The sequence below is a fragment of the Centroberyx affinis genome, unplaced genomic scaffold, assembly GCF_046629955.1.
Source record: "Centroberyx affinis isolate AG114_WGS23_722 - 3 ecotype Tasmania unplaced genomic scaffold, CSIRO-AGI_Caff_v1 ptg000210l_1, whole genome shotgun sequence".
NCBI lineage: Eukaryota > Metazoa > Chordata > Actinopteri > Beryciformes > Berycidae > Centroberyx > Centroberyx affinis.
The window spans coordinates 1,418-20,082 of NW_027278902.1; the positions used below are offsets into that span (position 1 = coordinate 1,418).

At 41.7% G+C, this 18,665-nt stretch overlaps 1 protein-coding gene across 14 annotated transcripts; it reads left to right on the forward strand.

The window, feature by feature from the left end:
• The first annotated feature begins 273 nt into the window (after positions 1–273).
• pecam1b (platelet and endothelial cell adhesion molecule 1b) lies at positions 274–17,985 on the forward strand. Of its 14 annotated transcripts, none has more exons than XM_071540020.1 (16): positions 274–371; positions 484–507; positions 3,619–3,915; positions 4,504–4,785; positions 4,908–5,177; positions 5,824–6,096; positions 6,390–6,671; positions 7,579–7,857; positions 9,265–9,372; positions 9,498–9,528; positions 9,848–9,927; positions 12,218–12,268; positions 12,566–12,655; positions 13,292–13,348; positions 15,760–15,782; positions 17,728–17,985. In XM_071540020.1, exons 1-16 carry the CDS (start codon positions 329–331, stop codon positions 17,830–17,832), a joined length of 2,295 nt encoding a protein of 764 aa, XP_071396121.1. In that variant the 5' UTR covers positions 274–328; the 3' UTR covers positions 17,833–17,985. The 14 variants fall into 14 exon arrangements, 11 of the variants coding, with proteins under 11 accessions (XP_071396121.1, XP_071396131.1, XP_071396138.1 ...); XM_071540030.1 differs by having other exon boundaries at positions 17,731–17,985; XM_071540037.1 differs by lacking the exon at positions 13,292–13,348.
• The last annotated feature ends 680 nt before the right edge of the window (positions 17,986–18,665 follow it).

Below are 18,665 nucleotides of genomic sequence, written 5' to 3' on the forward strand. Positions count from 1 at the left end.
CACACACACACACACACACACACACACACACACACACACACACACACGGACGAGACCAGAGGAGAACATTCCACAACAGCAAAGAGCCAGGCGGCCCGAACATCCTGAGGAAACAACAGTCACTTCCTGTCAAATTAAGCCAGGCCGCCGGCTGCGCGGGGTGATAACCGCTGACCACTGGGCGGCCGAGGTAGAGCGCCACCTTCGCCTCCACCCCCGCCCACCAGAGCTGTCCCCCCCCCACCACCACCCGTCGGCCGGCCGAGTCACAAGTCAGTTACCTCCAGGCAGCCAGCGGTGCAGGGAGTCCCAGAAGCCCTCACCCAGGATGGGCCCCCTCCTACTGCTCACCTCCACGCTCCTCTGCAGCTGTAAGGCTTCCCGCTCAGTTATCCTCTACCTTAGGAACACTGTGGACTTTTGGGGGTTTGATGGACTTGTCTCTAACCTGATGTTTTACTTTCCTATTTTTCTTCCATCCAGGGAGAATGGTGGATGCTCAGCAATGTAAGTACGATGTGTCCTTTTTCAAAATGGGAGTTATGAGCAACCACCCTAATTTTGACCACCCTGTACAATAAATCTACTGGGATTTGTCTTTGTTCAGAGACATATTGGCAGCTTACTGGGTAACACAGTACAGAATTGTCATTGAGGGACCCAGGAGAATAAGCAGGATGCCTCTTTCAATGGTGGGGTTTAAAATAATAGGTGTACCATTGCTTTACTTTCCATATTGCCAAAATTTAAAAATGAAAATTGAATAGCTACATTACTCTCTTCACTTCACTACAAACCTATATGGAAATAGTCAAGGCAAACCCTGTCTCACTCAGTGGAAAACAGTCCTGCTTCTTCAGTGTTTTTCGCTCATTGGAGCCTGGTGCCGTGGAAAAGCTATGTTGGGAAGTTTTGGGAACTCCTCTGATAGCAGTGTCACACGCCTCCCTGTCCTCCAGAGCTGGTTGGTGATGGAAAGGAATGAGTCAGTCGGGCCAGTTGTAGTGGAGATGGAGGCTTATCTGAGCCTGGGCCCAAATTAGCAGGTCTGCACTGGAAGTTAGACCCCTATTTTGAGGGATGCACTTTTTTGACTGGTTTTATGGTTGTGTTTGTTGTGTTTTCCACATTGTTTTTATGATCTTTGCAGTTGTTTTTTCCATCAAACTGGGTGTTTTAGGAGATTTTGCTTATCGCTAACAAAGGAAGAGTTGGAAAATAAATGGTTTTTTTGGAATAGAGAGTGGTTATTCAATGTAACTCTTTTTTCCCCAAATCAACAAGGATGATATTTAATCATTTTTGAAAAAAAAAAAACCTTGTCCACCATCAAATGTCTGCTGTATCTCTCATTTCTTTGGTCCCAGCGATGTTATATGGATTCACCCAATGCTCAGTATGTAACTGGCATGACTCACACATTCAGAGCTCTACACGCCTGATTCCTCTCATCATCAGCCATGCCAGCTCCTGTTGAATGATGCTGGGTGTGTGCCAGATTCAGCAGTCTCCGAAATGGTGATAGGTCTCCAGAGAAGCCTGTTTGTTTAACAAAGTGCTTTTCCTTCCTTTTTTTTCTGGGGGTTTGTTTACTGGGCCACGCCCCCCCAGAGAGCCCCCCAGAATGAGCTTCTGAGTCACGCCGGCCTGTTGTCTCCAATACTGATCCATATGGACGATCTGGTGTGGCAGCTTGATATAGACACACAGATGCTTTCTCTCTGTAGCCATATTGCGTGAAACGCATCTAAACAGCAACATTATCTTGACGCTTTTAAAAGTGCTTTAGTCTCTGGTTTTGTGTTGCTGGAAAAAGACTGAATGAGGATCAGGCCTTTTGCTTCACAGAAAAGTTTGCCCTAACAGTCAAGATGTTGCTCCTTTGGATGATTGAGTTGATTTTAGATTGGTGTACATGAACAACCATCTCCTAGTCTGGATCAGGCTCCCGTGAATCAATTTGTTTTCACTTGTCTTTGCTTGTGAACCACGTGACCATTTGAACTTAGTGATTAATGGGTTTGGGAATGGTTTCACCTAAAGAGAGTTTGAACAGACAGGCATGTAGCACTCTGACTGGACTCCAGGTTGTGGGCTGGACTCAATTAGCCTGTGTTCAGGTGATTATGAAAGCTCTTGGGCGTTCACATGTGGCAACTCTTGGCTGCTGTGATTGGTCCAGACACAGTCTAGGCTGAGGATTGAAAAGCAGCCTGAAAGAGAATCGTGAATTTGAAATGGTTTTGTGAGAAAATCTGAGTCAAAGTGAGTGATTTGTGGGGTGGTTCCAGCTTATGTATCTGCCAAAGTTAGAAATGAAATAACTAAGACTCCATATTGTGTCACCAAAGAAAATCTCTGTAGCTGCTACATTAACAGGCCAGTGTGGTCAGCCGTTCCTTTGATTGTTGATGCGCTTCTGTTTCTGCACTGCTGAGTGAAGCTAGTAGGATCAGCCATCCCATTAGCCTGTTGTTGTTGAGACCAATAGTGAGGCTAGAAAATATTGTGTACAATATAGAGAACTAAGTATAAGCCTAAATGTGGATAGAGGATAGTGCAGATGAGTATAGTTTTGGTCAGTATGGGTATGGAGGGGAGCGGTTCTGGGATGCCACATCTTACTGTTGATCCCCAAAAATGACACACCTGCTCTCACCCACTGCTCTTTCCTCTAATATCCAAACTAGCTTTCTACACAGGTGCTCTCCCAAAGTAGCACCAGGGCTAGTTACATCAGACGCTGTGTTTTGATAAATGACAGCGATAGGAATGAAATTGAATGGATAGAAGCAGCACTTCCTGGTGTACTATGGTAATCCTTTTTCATAAACCTCAGATGACTACCATTGTATTTTACAGTCATGGAAATGAGCATTGTGTTTCTTGTATGAGACTCACTAAGCTGGAATGCTGTCACCGGTTTGTTGTCAAATGACTCCAGTTCCACGATGACACATCAGCTTCCTGAGTCTCACCTGGCACGAACGAATTCTCATTTTTCATGGTAACGGTGATAAAAAATTTCCACGGCAGCCATTTGAAGTGTAACAGCCAAACGACTACTCAAGAGTGTTGATTGAATGGGAATGGGAAGTGATTTTTTTCCATACTGTATGACAGTGTCACAGAATATTCTGTTTCTGCTCAGTCCAACACTTCACTGAAGCTATAGTTGCTTATACTCAGTGAAATATTCAAACCCAAGACACCGTTTTCTTAAAGCAGCACCATTACATCAAATAGAAAAAAGGTATATATATATTGTGCATCATTTTCTACCAATTTCCCTGTAATTCAGCATGACATATTTGGTATCTTTGGAAACTTTGGGATATTGACTAGAATTTAAAATAAAGTTCTGTGTGTTTGAACAAAGCTTGGCCAGGAAACATTAATTTGTAATGATGTTCCCACCGGTGGGACCAGCAGGGTGTTAAGCAGTTGCAAAGTCAATTTACCACCTTTTATCAGTGTGGTAGCCCCAGTTTACATTTGGATTAACATGGATACATGGATACATTTACAACTGATGAGAAAGCACACATCAGTTCACATCCTGGACAAAATAAGTTTAGAATAAGCTGTAATTTCTGTTTCTTTTGAACTCCTCCCCAGTGTTCACGATAAGAGACATCACCCTGGCCATCGAGCCCAGCACTGATGTGAGCCGGGACACCAATGTGACGGTGAGATGCCAAGCCGTCGTCAGCAGCTCAGGCCAAGAAGCCTTGAGCCGTACTTACACCATATACAAGGACAGCACCATGGTCTACACCAAGACCACCAGCAGCTCGGAGGATCTGCTCTACCCGCTGCCCGAGGCCAGGGTCTCCAACACGGGCAAATACAGGTGCAACATTGACATTGAGGGCAGAAAGATGCAGAGCGGTGCTGAGAAACTCACAGTAACAGGTTGGTTTTTTTCTCTGGATGTTAATAGGGGTTCAAGCCCCAGAGGGAAAATTAATGTGTTTATATCTGAGAGGCAGAAGGCTGAGTTAAGATGTCACAACATATGGGGAGTTTTATTCCAAGAAGAGATACTGACCTTTTTTCAAAATTTGACAGTAGTTTGTTTGTCTGTGTGTCTGTCTGTCTGTCTGTCTGCAGCATATCTAAAAAATGTAGGCTATCAACTCATTTTCATGAAATTTGTTGGACAGATAGTCCTTGGGCCAAGGAACAATTGATTAAATTTGGTGATTCGGATCTGGGAATTTCGCCGTTAGATGATTATTGGTTTTTAGCCATAGCCTAATTATGAAACTAATGGAGATAGAGACTTGATTGCAAATCCTAAGGGTTTGCAGCATCAAGAAATCAATTTAACTTAAAATTTAAGTGATGGGAATGATGTGTTTGGTTGATTAATTGTAGATAATATGATATGATTTTAAATGATCAGTAAAAAATGTTTTACATTGAACAGTTTTTCTCTTAAACAGATCTATAGCATTTTGGAATAAAATCGACCATATTCCTCACGTTATGTGCTTCCAGGCCTGGCCGCACCAGTGCTCCGCCTCAACAAGGGTGTGTTCAGTGAGGGAGAGGAGGTGACGGCCACATGCACCGCTCCCAGAGAGACGGGCTCCATCATCTTCTACTTCTATGCGGACTCCAAGGAGCTCCTGGAAGAGCGGGTCAACTCCGACCAGGCAGAGGCCAAGCTTCGTTTCAGCGGCGCTGGCATCCGCAAAATCCACTGCGACTACACTGTCTTAATAACACCAGACTCCATCAAGTCCAAGGAGAGCAACAGCATGACTGTCTCAGTTAAAGGTAGGTCATTCCAACAGAGTAGCATTTGAAATTTCTGTAACATTCAACACACCAGACCAGAGTCAGGGCTTTATTTTCATCATCCCAGTTCTCCTTCACTTCACATCATTTTGTCTCCTTAGAGCTTTTAATCACACCGGTTCTTGAGATTATCCCGCAACAGAACATCTATGAAGGGGACCAACTCGATCTGTCCTGCACCGTCAGAAACTTTCAGCACACCTCTCAAAGCATCAGCCTCTACCTGAGCCAGGGGACCCAGCTGCTCAGCAGCGGAAATACCAAAGTCAACCACACCATGGTCGCACTGGCTAAGGATTCTGGGGAGTTTGAGTGCAGATTGGAAATGGGAAATGTAGCGAAAGTCGCCACAAAAACTGTTTCAGTGACTGGTGAGTGGATTGGAGAAAGGGTGATCCTTGTGTGTGTGTGTGTGTGTGTGTGTGTGTGTGTGTGTGTGTGTGTGTGTGTGTGTGTGCACTACACTCCAAAAAAAATCTCCATCTTAACAAGTCATTTAGCCTATCGAGTCCTAAAATCGTATTGTTTTTTAAAACAAGTGAATAAATCTGCCAATGGTGTTAGATAATTTCACTTCACATGCAAAGCAATAAAGCAATTGTTTCATAATGTTGTAGAATCAAGTGTCAAGTGATTTGCCTTATTCTGACTTGTTTCAAGACAGTTAAGATAGTTAAGAGAGTTATCTCACCTCATTGGCAGAATTTTCTATTGGTTTAAGAAAAATAAGATTTGAGGGCTGAATATGAGACTACATGACTTGTTAAGATACCATTTTTTGCTGTGTAGCCTACAACTTATCTATCAACATCACCACTGTACAATTCAACCTGTGTTCTACCACTGATAGTCTGGATTTAATGTCACTTTTTCACCTTAAAAGTGTATTGATTATTGAAGATATTACACATATATTTAAATTGAAGGTATAACAATATTTACTATATATTATTAAGTGATGTATAGTTTACAGTGCAGCTGATTCTAGTGGTTAACTTGTTTTTATCCCATCCACAGAGCTGTTTTCAGTGCCCACACTCACTGTGTCTCCTGCTGAGGTCTTTCAAGGGGATGACATGAAGCTCACTTGCAGAAGTGAAAACTTTGCCTCCGAGATACTCCGCAGGGAAGAAGTGACTTACGCTATTGATCCGGCGGAGAGTCGACTGATCAGCAGTGAGGCTGGGGTTTTCTCTGGCAGGACCCTGCCGTATGATTTCAACTATACCTGTACAGCTCAAGCCAAGGGCATCATGAAGCGCAGTAAAGTCCTAACTGTTCGTCCAAAAGGTAAGCCTGCTTGATACCATTTTGAGTATTGCAGCTAGAATGCTGCGTGCTTTAAAAAAAAAACATGAGATGGATGTGGACTTATTTAAAGTATTTGCTTCATAGGATTTGTCCACTGGAGGTCAGTGGGAACTCGAAGCATTTCTCCTTTTGAAATAGTTCTTTTTCGACTGAATGCAAATGCTTCCATGTGGTTTTGAGAGAAATGTTTTGGGTTCCAATTTGCTTTATAGTTTAACACCAAATGTGTCCCACATTTTATTTGATTCCCTCTCTCTTTCTCTCCCCTTCAGTTTCAGTCTCCCAGCCAAAAATCTCGGTGTTGGGCAGAGTGATCTTGGGAAGGCCGTTCCAGATCCTCTGTCAGTCGGACAGAGGCAGCCTGCCAATCAACTACACCCTGATGAAGGTATATGAGAACCTGAACACGACCACCGTCAAGCTGCCCGATCAAGAGGCCCTCTTCTCCATCATCATCCAGAAGCCTGAGGAAATAACCAAGTTCATGTGTGAAGCGCAGAACAATCGGCGTAAGGAGGGCCTGCTGAGTAAAAGACTCAACGCCACTGTTATAGGTGAATTTTCAAGACTGTGTTTATCTGTATTTATTACACAATTGTATGTTTTTGATATGTCTTCAATGATAGAACTATAACAACAAGGTTCACAGCATCTGTGTTAATTTAGAGTGTTATAAGTGTTTCTATGACCCATCAGAGTTAAACACTTTCAGAGCCACATCAGATGTATGAGAGGACAAACAACTTTCCAATCAACACTTGTCAATTCAAATAATTATCACTGAAAAATCAACACTTATTAACACTGGAAAGTTTGCTGTGTTTAACAGGAGAGAATTTATTTATTATTCAGAAGTAAAAAAGGTAAGTATTTTTTCCCCAATAAGCTTGCATGTAACACTTTTAATGTAACCCTGAAAATGTCATAAAACTAGTTATGTAAAAATAGGTATGTTTTCAATTTCACAATAAAGAATCTGTGTTAAATAGGGATGGGACAACATATCAAAATTCAATATATCGCAATACAAAAATGTGACAATACGTATCGTGGGGCAGAAAAATGAATGTTGGCTCCATTTTATTCTGCTGTAGTAATCACAAATGAGATGGCTTGCCCATCACAATTTCGCAAGCTCTCCATCCAAATCATATTATTTGCCGTTTGTAATGATATTTTTAAATTGTTGATTACATTCTAGCAAGCCAATGCCATTGCTAGAAAAATCTGTGGCTCAGAAATCAACACAGTTCTGCACAGTCATACTTTGTTGTTACCGAACTTTTATTTATGACATCGTTCCGTATCGAATTGTGAACCATATATTGTGTATGGAATCATATTGTGAGATAAGCATATCGTCCCATCCCTAGTGTTATACGGAGGCGGTGTTGGCCCTGCTCATCCCTAATGTCATGGAAGTTCTCATCTCATCTCTCTTTGTCCGTCTTTTTCTCTCAGTTCCTCTGTCGGAGGCGACACTCACCGTCGTCCCCGACTTGGCGGACATCGCCGAGGGAGTCGATCTCCTCCTGATATGTGGCATCAAAGGCACGCCGCCGGTCAGCTTTAAGTGGTACCGCAAAGACAGTGCCCAGCCGCTGTTCACCACCACGTCCAACGAGATCACCAAGCACTACAACGTCACCAGCGTGGGCAGCAAGCACAGCGGCACCTACTACTGCGAGGCCGTCAACCACGCCAACAACGTCGTCCGCAGCCAGTCGGTCAAAATAGAGGGTGAGATCATGTGGATTCACACTCTGTCCCAGCGTATTTTTAATGCAGCAGGGTGGCGTAGTGCAAGTGGGGTCCGGGGACCATCAGGGGTCCTTGACGGGGGTTCCACGGGGTCCCCAGCAAATTGATACATTGTTAAACTTTAGCATTATTTTATTTACAAGAAGTTAACACGATTAGAGAATGTAGAAGAATGACTATTTTGGACATAGTTCATCTCTCTACCTACAATACAGATAGTTATGGAAATGGACAAAATCATATCTAACAATAAACATATTCTCAGATTTGGGTCTGCGAAACAAAATCTCATCAAATGGGGGTCCGTGGCCCTAATGTGTTCTAAATTAGGGGTCCTTGATATGAAAAAGGTTGAGAGTCACTGGTGTAGTGAGTATGGAGACTGTAATTCAACCAGAGGATCAGGATTCAAGCCTTCATGTCAACAAGCATCCGCCCTGCTGAAGTGTCCTTGAGCAAGACACTACTTCTGTAGCTGACCTCTGACCTCCCTGTGGAGGGGGCAAGCACAAAGATGAACTTTTCCTTCAGGGATCAATAGAGTATCTCAAAAATAGTTAAGAAACATCTTTTAACCACACAGAGTAAGGAGGCTATTTACCATACTCTTCTGTGTGAAGGGTGAGGAGTGAGTTTAATATGTACACTAAACTATCACAGGTCACAGGTAGAGATCCAATCCATCCTAAGGCACTTTAATATTGATAAAAAAAACAAAAAAAACAGCTATTGATGATGTACCTCATGTACCACGTCAAAGATATTTCCAGTGCAGCTACAATGGAGTTTGATAACAGAAAAATATCTAAAATATCAACAGTCCCTCAGAATCAAAGAGCAAGGGCTTTGTTCTAAACTCACCATGTTGCACCAATCACAACAATCACACAGTTCAACAAATCCATCACAGAAGAGGCAGAGAGACCAACAGCAGCCTCAATAGACCAGAATGCAATGCAGCCACAAGACGGGTTGCATTTTGAGTAAGAGGCTCGACTGACTGGAAATACTCTCGCTCTCTTCCTCTAACCGTCCTATCACTATCGCTCTCTCCACCTGCACATAATAACCCACATCTGAATGGAACAAGTTTAGGCACATTCTCCGGAAGTTGTTGAAAGGCATGCTGGGAAAGAAAAGTAGATTACAACAGTTTGATAATATCTAACAGTGTAAGAGTGTCCGAAGGTGGATGTTTCTCTCTCACGCCGCCCCTCTTCCTTTTCTCTGTCCTGAACCAAACCTTTCCATGCTATTTTGTTTATTCTCCTGCTTTCCCCCTCGTTTGTTGTTTCTGTCGTTTTCTCACACCCTCCCTCGCCGTATTTTCTATGTCTCACTTTCCCCCCCGTCCGTCTCTCTCTCCCTCTCTCTCTCCCTCTGCAGTGCATATGGCGCTGTGGAAGAAAGGGCTGATCGTGGCGTCCTGTCTGCTGTTGGTGACGGTGCTGGTGCTGCTGCTGCTGCTTGTGCTGTGCTTCAGGGCCAAGAGAGGTAGAGAGACCTACAGTCCTCCAGCAACACAGGCCTCTCATGTCTAACTATGTATGAAAACCAAACCTCCTCCTCTTCCTCCTCCCTTTCCTCTCCTCTTCTCACCTCTTCTTCTCTTATCGTAGGTAAAAGAGAAGCGGCTGCTGAATTGTCAGTGTGAGTTGGCTTGACTACTTGCTCCTTCTGAATATGATAGATATTGTGGATAAGTTTGTGACAGTTTATCTAGTTTTTATTAGCCGGCTAGGAGGATTAAGGGTCTATAATAGTGTTGTGTTTCTGTTTTGGTAATATTTATAGGCTTTAAGTGGATAATTAGTTTATGTCAGTTTACAGTTTTTATGCTTTAGAGCTTTTTGGTCTACCTCTGTTTGGCAGAGGAGTAAAAAAAACATCCAGCAGAATTTTATTTTGTAGTGAGCTATACTGTCTGTTTTGAAGATTTCTAGTTGACTTTATTTTCACCATTTCTCAGAAAGCCTTCGAGCCCTAAATCAGATGACTCTTTAACAGTGAATCTAACCCACGACACAGAGGTTTATAAAGCAGCCACAGGTAGCTTGGTTTTACTACTCTCCTGTGTACCACTGACTGTTGTCATAAGTCATACTTTAACAGCCATTAGTCATCGAGGATCAATACTTCCCTCGCCTCAAAAGCCATAGCATGTTTTTTGTTGTAGCCATAGCAACCCATACTCACTCCCATGATACATGTTCTAATATGCATGCAGGGGTAATGTTGTAGTGACTTTAGCTGCCTTTGTATGTGTAAATGTCCATGCTGCTTTCCAGTTGTATAGATCTTGTATGTGTGCAAGTTGACGTGCAAGTGCAAGGACGTGTTTGTGTGTTTGAGCGTAATATCTGTGTGTGTTTCGGACATGTTTGCATGTATGTGTTCCTAAATATGTACAGCAGAGGAAGGAAAAATAGGATGTTGCTAGACTGCAGCTGCTGTAGGTTTGAAGTAAACATTCTTAGGTACAAGGTAGCGTGTTTGTGCAGGAAGAAGCCACTTCAGTTCAGTCGTAGTACATGGCACTGATTGTTTGTCACGTGTTGCAAACGACTGCTTAGAGCGCCCATTATCATCTTCTTCCAGACGCAGCGCCGCGCTATGATGGCACGGAGGGGAGAGTGACCAATGGGACGCGAGATAGTGTGGCATCACTTCCTGCTGACATCAGCAACAGGAGCAGCTACAGTATCCCAGCCACAGTGTAGAGAAGCCCTGCAATGGGAGGGACTTGAAATATAAAAAAAAAAAAAAAAAACTGTGTCAAAGAAAAGAAAGTTTTGAGGAAAAGACTCTCAAAGCAAAAATGGAGTAGAGCAAAGCAAAGAGCAAACTCAAATTGGAACAGAGACACAAGAGGCAATGATTCTGTTTTAACACAGAAAAGGATGACCGAAGTGTCTTAGGATTTGGACATTTTCTTCACTGATGAGTTACGGGCAGCACCAAGTGAAAAGGAGGGGCTTGTTGCAACAAGATATGAACCAGGACTCGTTGCTCCCTCTCCCCTCCTCCTGCAATCTAAATTTTGATTTTTTAATAATTAACATTACTGTCTTTGTCCTTTGGTTCTTCATTCGGCATGTCCGTCTGATTGCATGTCCTTTATTGTTGCACGTGCTCTATTTGTCTGATGTGCATGTTTATATGCCCTTGATGACAGACTGATTTGTATATACATTTTATAACCATCAGTAGAAATGTATGTATATATTTTTGGTTGATCCCTTGACTGATTGGAAGAAGCACTTGTAGAATAAAGAAGTTGGTTTTATTTAGCAGTGTGTCAGTACCATTCATTTTGCTCAGGCTGCAGTAGGTTTACATTAGTATATTGCCTCAAATTTAGATGTAATATAACAGTATATATGCAATATTATGCAAAATCCAACCACATATTTACTACTATTTATGTATTAATGTTACACGATGCTGTTGCTATCATAAGCACATGTTCAAGACAGGATTACTAACAAAGCATGAAGTTGAGACTCATTTCCTAAAAAGGAATGCACAAGAGAGACTTCCTTGAAAAATTGAAACAATAGAGTCGGCAAGAAACTTCCTATGTTGGCAAGCATGTTGGAGAAAGGAGGGGGGGTGGATGTTGATTGAACTGGTTCTGGTGGAGTCGGGTGGGGCGTATTTTGTTTCAGGCCGGGTGAGTTTGAATGCATGCAGCAGGTGGAGGAAATTAATCACTCCAGCCGTGGTTGAGCTGAATCTGAGATCACATTAACGAATGGGAAGTTGCAATGGGAAGTTGTTTTTGCCAGCACTTATTGTGCAGCTGTTGTTGAATTAACAGTGGCCTATTGTGCATAAGGCAGCGGGAGATTCAGTGGCATGCCACATGAACATTTGAAATCTACTCCTTTGTTACTGTTTTTGTTTTGAGAGCAATGCAGCCTCCACTATGGGTCATGATGTACAGTTCTGCTACAAAAAACGGTCTAAATCTAATCTAGCAACAAGGGAGATTCTCTATTTAGACTGTTAACATTATTCTCTTGAATATTAATTCATTAATCCATTATTATGCTTTACTGTTAGTAGATCATCTTTACAGCAGCCTTATCAATCATATGAAATAATAAGAACTAAGAATTATAAGCATTATATCACCTAGAAGCCAGGTGATATTGATCCTTATGGCTCTATAATTTATAATTACTTGATTTTACAGTGCATTATCTTGCCTATCAAGGTATGTTTGTATCCTCATTCATGCAGATTCTTTAAGACTACATTAAAATCGTTGCTCTTACAGTTGCTGTCATCTGCCCTATCAGGTGTGTCTTAATGTCTGTCTGTGTGTGTCTCACAGTGAGGGTGGACAGATCAGCCAGTGTGTGGAGCGAGCGACCGCCTAATGCAGGTGAGTTTTGGCAGAGGGCTTCACATAATATGTTGCCGTTTGGTGGATGCTTTTATCCAAAGTGTCTGACAGTCCCATGAATGCACCACAGAGGGATTAACTGATTCTTCTTCCAGTATTATCAGTTCATAAAGCATTCGTATGGCAAAATCCATTGCGAAGGGCCCCTAAAATCCAGATAAATCCAAGATAAAGAAAGTAGCAGCAAGAAAACACTGGACTTAATTAAAAGAAAACGAAGCCATGCAGGTGATTTAGTGTGTGTTACAGAGAATATTGTTCATATATTTGATGCAGTCAGCGACGAAGAGAGCAGCTTGGCGTCCAACGAGCCTGATGTGGAGTACACTGAGGTGGTGCATCCACAGCCAGCAGACCCTGCAAGAGGTGACTGTTTTACACACACACACACACACACACACACACACACACACACACACACACACACACGCACACACACCATGTTGGCTGACACATGAAACAATGTGATCTTCTCTAAAAAAGTCAATCTCCAAGTCTAGTTTCTTTCTGCCTGTCTTTTTCTCACCCTCTTATCTCTGTTCGTAACCTTTTGTCCCCCTATTTTTTACTGTCCTGCACATTCTCCCCTTCCACTTCCATATCTCACTGCCAAAACCATTTTGCTTTGCTTTGCCGACATTCCTTTATTGTTGATAAGACAGAGCAACACTTCCTGGGAGGGGCCTAATTGCCCATAATTAAGATGTCTCCAGGTTGCTGTAACCGTAGCAATACGGCTTCCAGAAACATCGCAGAGCTTATAAACAGGAAGGGTTGAGCTAATTGCCAGGCTGGTTTCTGATACCAGCCCCTTCTTCGTTCTGGTCTTCTGCTCCGGCTCCCTGTGGGCTGGGGATGGCAGTTACGCTCATGTGACAGTCGACCGCTTAACTTGAAATTTCTGCTAATGACAAATCAAACAAATAAACAGCGTCTATCGTTGCAGTGCAATCTTTGTCTTTTGATGTTCATGGCTAACAATTTTGCTTTTGTATTTTACAGTTCCACTGAAAAAAGGCACAGACACCGTGTACAGCGAGCTCCAAAACTCTCCGCATGGTGCGTTCAACGTCTTTTCAACACATACTACACTCCCCCACTCTTACTATCACTTTATTGCAGCTTGTAGATATTAATGACACTTCTGGATCATACTGAATATCATTTTCCAAGGCAAGAACTTGATGAAAGAACAGTTTTGTATAACCAGAATACCCAGGCGAGCTACAGAAGGTGACCATATCCTGTTACAGCTCGCAGGAACTTCCTGTTATTAGAAGCAGAGCCAGACGCTGGATGTGTCTATCAAGTGGTCCATCGGAGACGTGCTGTTCCCTATTCAACGGCAACAAAGAATCCATGGTTGTTGAGAAATATAAGCTTTTCTATCCTCCAGTCTGTTGGGAAGTTCTAAATATTGATTCAGACGTCAGGGACAGCACCTATTGGCAACTTATGCTTTCTGGGGTGAAACAAAGGTCTGTGCAGTGGAGGAACAAGTGAGTCAGCAAGGTCAGACACATCATCATAACTGTCAAATGACTAATGAATAACTCTCAGGCGTCCAGCCAGCCAGCTCACTGTTGAATAGTGCTAGGAGGTAGATAAATGAGCGAACAGGACACACACACACACACACACACACACACACACACTAAACCACACTGAACTTCTTCTAGAGTCGCTGCCATCTTTAACAGCTGAACCATGTAAACGAATGTAGTATGTGTCCTGCGTTGCTTAGCAACAAAAGTAGTAGTGATTTGTTTGTGAAAGGGTACAAGCCAGCATTATCTCCGTTTATAACAAACATATTGTATTTATCATGTTATCTCATTAATGCAATACAAGTTAAAATAATTAGTACAACATTCAGATCAAAGTAATCCAGCGCACACCGGGATTGTTCAAATCGACTTTTTTAGTTTAATTCATATAAAATATTGGGGCGAACAACGCGTTTTGCATTGTGGCTTCTTCAGGTTCGCTCTTCACTTGATTGGCATCAGGTGTGGGTTTACAAAGACTTTCTGTGCCAACAGGTGGTAGTAATTACAGATCATGTGACAACATGAATTCCAAATCATGTGACAACAGAAGTCATCACTATATCACAACATCAGTTTTACATTACTTACTTACAGTATTTGATGAAAAACACACAAGATAACGATAACAAATACAACAATAACAAATATCATCATGGTCAAACTGTCAAAATATCAAAATATCAAAACATCATGGTCAAACTATTTCTACTTAACACACTTTTTAAAATAATTAGTGTTCGCGCAGTTAGCTGAAGTAGGCATTGGCTACTTTTCAAGGTCCCAGACCATTTCATAATGACAAATGCCGGTACAGCCCATGTGTAGAAAATTTAACTGGTGTAAGCTTATATACCGTATCAAACCGGTTAAACCGGAAACCGGCCCAAATCGCAATCACATCAAGTGCTTTACACTTTCAGATAAATGTAATAAAACATTACTTGAATACCACAAGATAATAACGTTACCTACCGGCAGAGTTTGTAGGGCAGCAGAAGACGTTTTACTGTCTACAAATACCAGGCGAGTTTGAAGCAGATTGTGGAATATTGTTTCACTTTTGTTTTCAAACCGGAGACTGTTGGATTGAGTTCAGTGCTGCTGGTCTGCAGTCTGTGCTTCTCTACATGACAGACATGACGTGATGCGCATATCTGGCGTGTCAGAGATCGATTTAGATCAATTTCTATACACTGATCAACCTTTGGCTTTGTGCCTCTGTATGTGAAACACTGCATTTTATAGTCAAAGATGCCCTCTAGAGGCCATCTGATGAAGTGCAACATGTCATGAGGCAACAGATAGGCCTATATGACTGACTGCCTGACCTGAATTTGGCTCCTGATGCCCTCGGCTGCACCGTGGGAAAAAAACATGAAAGTATTGCGCTATATGATGTTATTAAAAGCAGGCTGGCGGTGCAGTGGAGGCTTGTAGGTTACGACTCGCTTTCAACTTTCTTTTCGCTTTCATAACTTCGCTTTCAACTTTTCTTTTCAACACAACAATAAACTGCAGAGCTTGGAAATATTCGCATTACTTTGAACTGATGGAAGAAAAGGGCAAGAATATTATTGAAAAAAATGAAAGCTACTTTGATGTTTTCTTTAGATAACAGTAGATTGTTACTTAGTGATGATTTCTATACACTAATAGTGATGACATCAGCAGGCATGATTTTAAGTGGGTAATGTCAAAGTAGGCTACTCTAACGAGTTACTTCTAATAAAGACTAACTCACTAAAGTAATTAGTTATTATTTAGGGCAAGTAATGAAGTAAAGTAACTAGTTAGTTTCAAAAGTAACTTTCCTCAACACTGCAAATGAGCGAACAGCACACACACACACACACACACACACACACACACACACACACATATACACACACATACACTAAACCTGTGTTGTTCTCCCTACAGGTGCTGCTGACCACCATGACTATGTGAGTAATTAAGTCATGGATTTTTTTGTAGAAAGCAAACAGCCCAAAGAACCAAGTATTATAATTTGTTTTATTGGCCACGTAAGTTTGCACACACAAGGAGTTCAGCTTGGTGGGTTGCTCCCCTAAGTCACATTAAGCATAAACCAACACACATTTAAAAAATACTATATAAAAGTGGACAAGCAAAACTTCTTAGACACTCAGATCCATGCAAGTTTCTTTACTGAACCAAGCTTTCGATCAAGTAGACTTTCTTCAGGGCATACAATGCACACAATGAACTGGGCAAGTATACAAGTAGAAATTTAACACATATGAGTAAAAGAGATGACATCTTGTCTTGCATTAGAGAGACTGACATATATAGCTAGAGGAAGGGTTATTTATTTATCCATTTATTTTGTGTGTGTATGTGTCTTTTTTCTACCTGCTAAATAAGATGTGAAAACTATAGCTCTGTTTTTTTTATTTTATTTTTGTCCATATGTATATGATATATGTGAAAAAAAGGAGAAAATTTAGGGGAATATATCTCTTTTTGAGGTTATATATAAAGAAAGTAGTTTTACCAAATATTTCTCTATTTTCTGTTTAACTCATTCATGTCAATTTGAGAGACACTTTTTCTACCTTATGAACTGAATCAATCAAATAATTAACAGTAACATTAAATCATATATGTGCCACTTGTATATTCTGTGTCGGCACACACTGAACAACCAAACCCGTCCCCTCATTGCTCCTGGTCCCGGTCACGCTGACCCTCTGTAGGCCGATAATCTGGAGCGAGAGGGAAACGGCGGTCAGAGTTTCCAGACAAGAACAAAGGGAATTATGGGCTGCGGCTTCCTTCCCTATCACCCAGTCAAATCAGAGCTGCGGCCCAGTCAAATTACCTCCAGGCCCATCTCAACCTCCACACTGTCCTCACCAGGCCTTAATCACCCAGTCTGTTCCCCTCTGTTTGTCCCTACATGGTGTTGGGGGCAAAATAGAGGAATTTGAAATAATGAGCTACGGATGTGACATCATGATCTAAAAACAGTCGATTCTTTCATCCCTGTATCATCTTGATGAGAGATTACGCAGTTTGGTCTGAAATTAGCCTCCATAATATACAAAGTCAGCACCCTCGCAGTTTGTCCGCACCTCAGGAAACTGTGGAATAATTCCATTGCTGTTCAGTGGAAAATTTGCAGTTACATGTTTGTATTAATAGAGAAAGAGGGCATTCCATCCTCCTAAAGTATTTAATTAGTTTTTACACTGTTAAAATTGAGGAGAGATATGAAAACACAGCAAAAAATCTGATTTGAACTCCTGCTGGGCAATGGTGTTGTACATGTATTACCAGACTCTAGGCCACCAGGATGCCTCAAATGAGTATTTTTGTTATGGATTTTATTTTTAACCTCATTGTTTGTCTTGAAATTGTTTATTTCCACAACAGTGACGTTGTTTAGTCCTTTGTAACAGCATTGATGTGTTATTTAAATGTGTGTATTTCAGGTTTGGTGTTGACATTTCTGCTTTGTAATGCGCACTCTGTGACCTAGGTCAGTGGTTCTCAACCTGGGGTTCGGGACCCCCCAGGGGCTCGCAAGATAATTTTGGGGGAGGTCGCAAGATGATTTATGGGATAGAAAAAAGGTCTATTTTTCTGATCTTTTTCCTCTAATTTTTGTTTTTTTCTTGTGAAATACTGAATAGTTTTAGTCTCTAGGTAATAAAATCTGAGCTGAAGAGGGAAAATCATTCTTTGGTTGAACTGTTCACCACTCTGTGATGGGGGGTTGCGAGAAGACATTGTTTTGATTTAAGGAATCACAAGCCAAAAAGGTTGAGAACCACTGATCTTGATGACTTTTGTGACTGTTTTACACCTAGGGACACAAATGAATCCTCTGTGACAGTCTTCAGTGGGATCTGCTTTGTGTCTCAGCAGGGTTCAGTAGAGTATGCTGAGCTCAACAGTGAACAACCTGAGATCAATCACACCCATCCACAAGTCAACCACCACCAGGACCTCCCAGTGCCGGTGGATTAGAGCCTGCTCTTCTTACCTGTTTCCCTCCCACTCCCAGCTCTTACCCATACTTTTTGATCTGCACCAATTACAGTTTTATGTCCCAGTCAGTAAGATCATTGACGGTTATGTTAGCTGTAAATATTTGTTATCCTAATAAAGGTAACTCCGAAACCCTTACTGTAACAGTGTCATGATTTCCCATGAACATTTAAAGGAAAAATCCACCCTGAAACACTTTAACACCTTTGTAGATCCCATGAAATTAACTCCAATTATTATTTTTACTTCCTGGAAAACAGCATATCTTTATGCTGCACCAGTAGGCGTAATTATAAATTCCAACCAATAAAACCATCACATCCTGTTTCAACAGAAAATACATCAAATTAAGGAAGTAAAGATGCCATTTCATGGGGTCTTTAAAAAACTGCAATTGGTGATGTACCTGGTATTTCTGGGCCCATTTTGTTGTTTGCTGGTGTATTTTTCTTCTTAAACACACAATCAACAGTGAACTTCAGGTTTTGGTGTCAGTCCTTCAGAATCAAAGAGAGGCTTCTTTCTAAACTCACCATTTTACACTGACGTTCAACAGTCCTACACAGAGAAAAACATCATAGAAGAGGAAGAGATAACAATTTCTCCATCAACAGTAGCCTCAATAGACCACAATGCAATACAGCCACAAGACATGTAGAGCAAGGTGTGCAAAAAAAATTTTCCACTGCAAAAATTCACTCTCTTGCTCTTACAATACTATCACTATTACTCTGTCCACCTACACTTAAAACCCACAGCTGGATGTTCATGCCCGGTCTCTCGGGATTGTCGAATGGCATTCTGGGAAATGT